We start from the raw sequence: 6491 nt of genomic DNA, 5'->3' as shown, positions 1-6491 counted from the left end.
ATGGTAATGGAAGTGGGAGAGGTGGTAGTGGAAGTGGGAGAGGTGGGAGACATGGTAATGGAAGTGGGAGAGGTGGTAGTGGAAGTGGGAGAGGTGGAAGACATGGTGGTGGTGGTGGAATACATGGTGGTGGAAGTGGCAACGGAAGATCCGGTAGTGGAAGTGGTAACGCAAGTGCCAGTTGAGACAAAAGGTAAGGATCAGGAAGGTCACATGGTAAACAAGGACCTGCTTCAACCTTTTAAATAATACAAAAATGTAAGGATAATGTTAGTTATGTAAATTTATGAATTGTTTAAAGCTTTTATAGATTAATATAATTATTATTCATTTTTAGGGTCCATCAATGATAGTTAACAATAATTAAATAATAAACAAACACGTTAGAGATGGAATCTGTGTAAGTTTAAAGATATTATTGTATACAAATGAAAATATATATTTCTCCAAAAAAGGACATTTTGTTTTAAATTGTTTTGTATTAATTCTTACCTTTAAAAAACAAGCCAAAGCCAAAGCTACTACAATGCTTAAAGATTTCATTGTAGAATTGGATGTAGGCAACTGTGCAGAAAGCTGATGAATAGTGCATACAAATTAAAATTGTGGTTTGGTTTTTATACTGAAATTATTTATTTGTTTTACATAATTACACGTTTCTCAAAACAAATGTCATTGATTTTGTTAATAATTTGTTTATTGTGTATGTACTACAATCAGTGTTTGTTATTTCTGACAGATAACTTATTGATAGTTTTAGATTTTATTTATGAATGTTGATATTGAAGGCATTTCAATGGTATACTATCAATAGTGTTAAAAATTTGTGTACATCATGTTTACATAAAAAAAATATGCATAATATAACATGGTGGTTAGTAGAAGCAGTTACAAGTCCTGGAGAGGACTTCACGTCAGAGGAAATGTAGCAATAATATTCAGGTACAAGAAGTGTACCGGAAGAATTCTTATAAAATAAGAATAATACATAATGTATAGTGATTGACCAGTTTTTTTTTTAAATAACTAAACACAATTTGTACTAGCATCATTGGTTTGGTTTTACAAGGAACATTTTACTCCGATCAAACTTTTGGTTTATAAATCATTATTGACAATACTTATTTGTATTCAATTTTTACTTTCTGTAGCTACATCATTGAATTAAAAATAAACAAGTATACACTACAAATTATTAGTATAGTGTCTTTGAGGTATAAATGTTGTATTTCTCATGCATGACACTATATACATCGATTGCAATTTATACCTATTTCATTTTGTAGATATAATATTAATGAGTTGTTTGATTTTTACAAATACAATGTATATATTTAAAATATAAATAATAATATTTTTAAAATACATGAATCTTAATAAAAATCGTTTAAATTTATATATAAAAAAAAAAAAAATATTATCAAATTTATTATTTAATGTATACATTTTTAATGAATAATAATTTTTTAATCTTATATTAAACCTAACAATTATACCAATAGGAATATAATCTGTTTTGTTCAAGTTGTAGAAAAAAAATTAATGATTTTTATATGTTTAGTTAAGTCCGATTTGTTCTCGAAATTGTGTTCCATTTACATTAAAGATGCTACCGCTGTTTATTGAAAAGCATAGCGTACGAGTGCCGCCGGTTTTGGCCGTGCTTCAAAACGGTAGAACTGTCTCCTTCGGACTCGAAACAATTGAAACAATAATTAATGAAATACCGGGTATTTTACGTACGCTTAAGGTTAAAAAATCGATGTGTTAGAGAAAAAAAACATATATATATATATATCGCCCCTGGATAGTGGAATGTGTGTTGTACGTTCATTTGCGGCCCGGCGACAAGTCGGCGATCGGGATGCAGTCGAAACACGACGGCAGGTACACGGCCACGGCGTCCAGCAGCGCGGTGAACATGGTGGGCGGCAGACCGTCGGCCGCGGACGGGGTGTTCATCACCGTGACCAGGGCCTTGGCCAGGTGATTGGGGTCCAGCGAGCTCAAAAGGTTCGGTGATTTGGCGAGCGTGCCGAACACGGACACGACGCAGGACGCGGGCAACGATCCGGCCAGCTCGGGAGACGATCCGACCACGGCCAGGAACAGGTCCAGGGTGGGTGCGGGCAACACGCTCACCAGGCGGGACGTCATCAGAGGACCGAGGACGGCGGCGAGCACGGGGCCGGTCGCGGCGTCCGCCAGGATCGGAGACGCGTCGCGCGCGGCGTGCAGCAGCCCGTCCAGGAACCCGAACAGCGTGGACGGCGGCAGCGCGGTCAGCAGCTCCTGGGGCGAGCGCGCAGCCACGGACGACAGCAGGGACAGAAGGGCGGGCACCGGCATGCAGAGGAATAGCGGCCGGGACAGTGACAGCACCGTGACGAGCTTGACCGTGACCGCGCCGGGCAACGCGTCCAGCATGTCCGGCGACGTGATCGTGCCGAGCACCGGGACCATCACGGACTTGGGCACGAGAACGAGGGCGCCGGGGGACAGCGAGAACACCGCGTGCAGGAACCGGACCCGGAGGTCGGCCGGCAGCTGGCCGGTGGCGCACGCGTTCGCGGCCGTCGTCACCATGAGCACGACGTTGACGGCCGGCTGCGGCAGGCCGACGAACAGTTGCGGTGCGGCCACGAGCTTTTCGACCAGGTTGACGACCGCGGCGGCCGGCAACGGGCTGGGCAGCGAGCCGCGGAACGACACGAGCAACATGATGGCCGCGCGCATTTTCGTCGGCGTCGAGTCGGCCACCGAGCTCGACGAGCTCAAAAACGTCACCAGTTCCTCCGGTGTCCGTATGCAATTGCTGTTGGCCGGCGAATCGTTCCGCTTGCGGACCTCCGATATCTGATGGGGCTGAAAAAAATAAAATAACGAAAAACAGTTAACCAACATCAGTCGCGTTTTCGGGTTCGGTGTTTTACTCACGTTACAGTCTCGCGTCACGGTCGCCGCAGCCGTTGTGGTCGGAGGAGACGTGGTGCTGGATGTCGGCAACGGCGTCGGTAACGCGAACAACTTTTGTAGCAGACCGTGCCAGTCGGAACTGTTGGATTTCTAAATGGAAAAAAATCACCGATATTACGTATGAACGCATCATTGTTTTTTTTTTTTTTTTTTGCAACCGTACAGTTTGATAAAAAAAAAATAATAATGTAATTCGTGTATTTGTGGCTATAAAATAATATCAACCCAATATTTTCTTAAGTATATTTTCTTCGTTTTTATTTATTTATTTATTATTTTTTTATTGAAACCGTATTACAACGATTACCTAAAATATGTGAACAATTAACAAGACCTAAACAATTTAGTTCGATTAAACAACAATAGTTAAATTAATTTAAATGACCGGACCAGCAACGATGATGAAGGATATTAGTTGGATTATGACAAATTTCGAATCGAAATCGAGAATGGAAAGATGAGTTAATTGGAAGTTCTAAGATTATAAACAAAATGAGAGGACGATTAAAGGACAAGAAAGGACAAAGAAAAATAATATAGGATATGGTCAATGATCATTTTTTATCTTTTTAATTTAGTTTAATATTGGTGTTTTAATTTTGATAAACTAAAATCTTGGTCGTATTTGAAATCACTCATAAAATGATGTTTAACAAAATACACATTATACGAAATCAAGGAATTTCGAAACTCTCTGGTTACTCATGAGTACTTATTACAATTATTTACTATTCTAAAATATCAAACAAATTTAGTAAATAATTCATACGGCATTGTTCTAAATTTAAAAAAAAAATCAAAATTGCATACCTAATGTTATCATTATAATTGTTGTTAAAAAGAAAATTATTCAAGATTAGTTATCATTTTATCAACATTAGGTTTCATTATCAATTTATTTCTACTTTGTTCGCATTAATCACTCGTAGGCTAATTTTTTGATATAAATTATAACAGTTTCTTGATTACTTACTTTTCCAATTAAATCTACTTGCCAACGTTTTAAAAGCGATTGCAATCCACATTTTAAATCGTTGAGACATTCCGGCGATATAGATGATGCATCTTTATTCTGCGAATTATGAATAAATATATTTGTGTAAGTTTTTCTTACAAAAGTCGATTTTAAATATAACATCCAAATAAAACTACTTCTTTATGATACTACAAAATTGTATGTCTATACAGGTAAATTCTGTGATAGTAGGGATTTTAGATAGGTTAAGTAATTATCTATAATTGATATACTGAATTGCAATTTTACTTTTATGTACTATTTGAAAAATTACAAGCAAAATAAATAATTAATACGCGTGTACTAAATGTAGGTGAATAGTTCACTTTTTAGTATAAACTAGAAGGTAATTGATGTACACTAGTTATAAAATGCGACATTCTTAGTGTAGATAAATCGATTGATAATATTAGAATTAATGAATAATTAATAATAAAAAATTAATTAACTTACTTTTAGGGAAGGCCAAAAAAATGTATAATTTATAATAAAAATATCTGTATTAAATTTTTTTCAATAAAAATTATATGAAGGCTGTCCAATAAGGTATTATCTTATCGGTACCTAGTTAAAAGAATGTTCTTACATAAAATATTTATATAAATATATAATTTATATTACATAAGAGTGAACTTGTAGAAATGGATATTTAGGTTAACGTAAAAAATTTGAATATTTTTTGAAATTAAATAAGAACAAAAACCTTTTTATCAGTGAACATATAAAATTTGGACATAACACGATGTACATTAAATTACGTAAAAAAAAGTAGTATTTATGAACAAATAAATTTTTATTCGTATATAGAGAGTGTCAAAATAATTTTTTTTTTATAAATAAATTAAAGATTTGAAGTCTAAAGCAAGCCGATATTTCATCAGAATCGGTTTTTAAAGAATTAAAGCTACAACATTTTTATCCAACATGTTTCTAATTATTTCTTTTCTTTTATATTAATGTAATATCATAATTTCAACAATTTACTTTTTTATAAATTATTTTTTACTTATTTGCACAGAAAATTAAAAGTAGGGAATTGTACTTGTAAAAGTAAATTTACAGTTCATAAAAAATACTCATATCATACAGATTTTTCTACTCACAATTATCAAGTATGAAATAATAAATTATTATTAAATTATTATTATTATAGGATTTTTTTTTTGTGACGTGAAAACAAATAAAAAAGCACTTACTTCGAATACAAGTAGACCGAATATTACACAAAGTATAGTTGTAGTAAATTTCATCGTTGAAAATTTTTTTTATAAGGACAAAAATAACATATAGTTCACTTATGGTTAAGACGCACACTAAATATCACCATCTAATTTTCTATACGTTTTAGGTAACTGATAGAATTTAATAGATAAAATTCTTGATTTTTTTCAGTTTTTGTTTTATCAAATATGAAACATGGTGTAATATTTCTTGTAATGTGATCACTGTACACTCATATTAATTGTATTGCAAAATATTATTTAAACAATTTTTATTTCTAAATCAATGTAATTATACCAAATACAGAATTGTTTATAAAATGTGCATTCATCTTATCTAAATATTTCGTTTTTAAGATTTTGAACAAGTCGTCTTTCTTTCTTCATTTTTTTTAAATCACTATATTTTCAACAAAGGCGAAACTACGTGTCAGACCTGTCATGGCCTGACCTAATACTAACGAAAAATATGTATATATTATACATTTTAAGAGTTATGTAGGCATTATAAATAATATATTTATGCATGTAAACGTATACATTTGTACGTTTCATGTAATGCTATAATATAATATAGTATATAGGTACAATTGGTACAAGTAAGGATTATAATAGAATATAATAAGTCAATTCTATGTATTCGAATAATCGGTTATATTAGTTATTGTTAAATTTAGATATTTGACATTTATTTTTATAATTACATTATAGGAAATAATGGTTAATTTTACGTAACAATTCTTTTTATATTTTTCATTTAGCCTGACCTAGTAAAAGTGTCTAGTTTCACCTATGATTTTCAATGATTTACAAAAGTTTATCAAAATACCGTGTGGTGAAATTATTTAATAACGTTCGCCACATAATCTGCGTTATACCTACATCATAAGATAAAAATACTTTAAACAGAACACTTTTTGATATTTGTTCAGTACTTCTCAAGAGCTCGCAGAAAACTAGAAACAATAAAAGCCAGTAAAATACTGTAATAGCGCCCAAGTGATTGTTCATTGAAGATGATTACACATTTTAAATCAATAATAATCATTACATTAAAATATCTATTTTTCGTAAACGTTATATAGGTATGTATTTATGTAATTATTTATGTATGTTGCTTCCACTCAGTTAAATTATTCATTTGATGAAAAGCTATTATTGAAACAATTTTTTTATATTTCATCAAATACAAACAAATTTCATTAAGAGGTTAAGTGTTTGAGAAATTAATGGTAAAATTTCAAATCGTATAATTTTTTTAATCAGCTGAACAGTCACTT

At 33.0% G+C, this 6491-nt stretch overlaps 2 protein-coding genes across 2 annotated transcripts in view; one reads left to right on the top strand and one right to left on the bottom strand.

The window, feature by feature from the left end:
• The window catches only part of LOC112688216 (putative glycine-rich cell wall structural protein 1), a 1126-nt gene extending 877 nt beyond the window's left edge, over window positions 1–249 (top strand). The window contains exon 3 of the mRNA XM_025561313.1: window positions 14–249. Within this exon, the coding sequence (XP_025417098.1) occupies window positions 14–249 (236 nt within the window). The remainder of the gene's footprint in view (window positions 1–13) is intronic.
• Window positions 250–1457: 1208 nt separating this feature from the next.
• LOC112688131 lies at window positions 1458–5323 on the bottom strand. Its single transcript, XM_025561179.1, has 4 exons — window positions 5188–5323; window positions 3950–4048; window positions 2938–3066; window positions 1458–2865 (listed from the first exon to the last, which is right to left on the bottom strand). The coding sequence occupies exons 1-4, from the start codon at window positions 5239–5241 to the stop codon at window positions 1831–1833; spliced, it is 1317 nt and encodes a 438-aa protein (XP_025416964.1). The 5' UTR covers window positions 5242–5323; the 3' UTR covers window positions 1458–1830.
• Between the last annotated feature and the right edge of the window lie 1168 nt (window positions 5324–6491).

The sequence above is a fragment of the Sipha flava genome, unplaced genomic scaffold, assembly GCF_003268045.1.
Source record: "Sipha flava isolate LNK unplaced genomic scaffold, YSA_version1 37_pilon_pilon, whole genome shotgun sequence".
In the NCBI taxonomy this organism is placed as follows: domain Eukaryota; kingdom Metazoa; phylum Arthropoda; class Insecta; order Hemiptera; family Aphididae; genus Sipha; species Sipha flava.
Note: the sequence above shows the minus strand (reverse complement) of the source record. Positions and strands in the feature narration are given on the sequence as shown.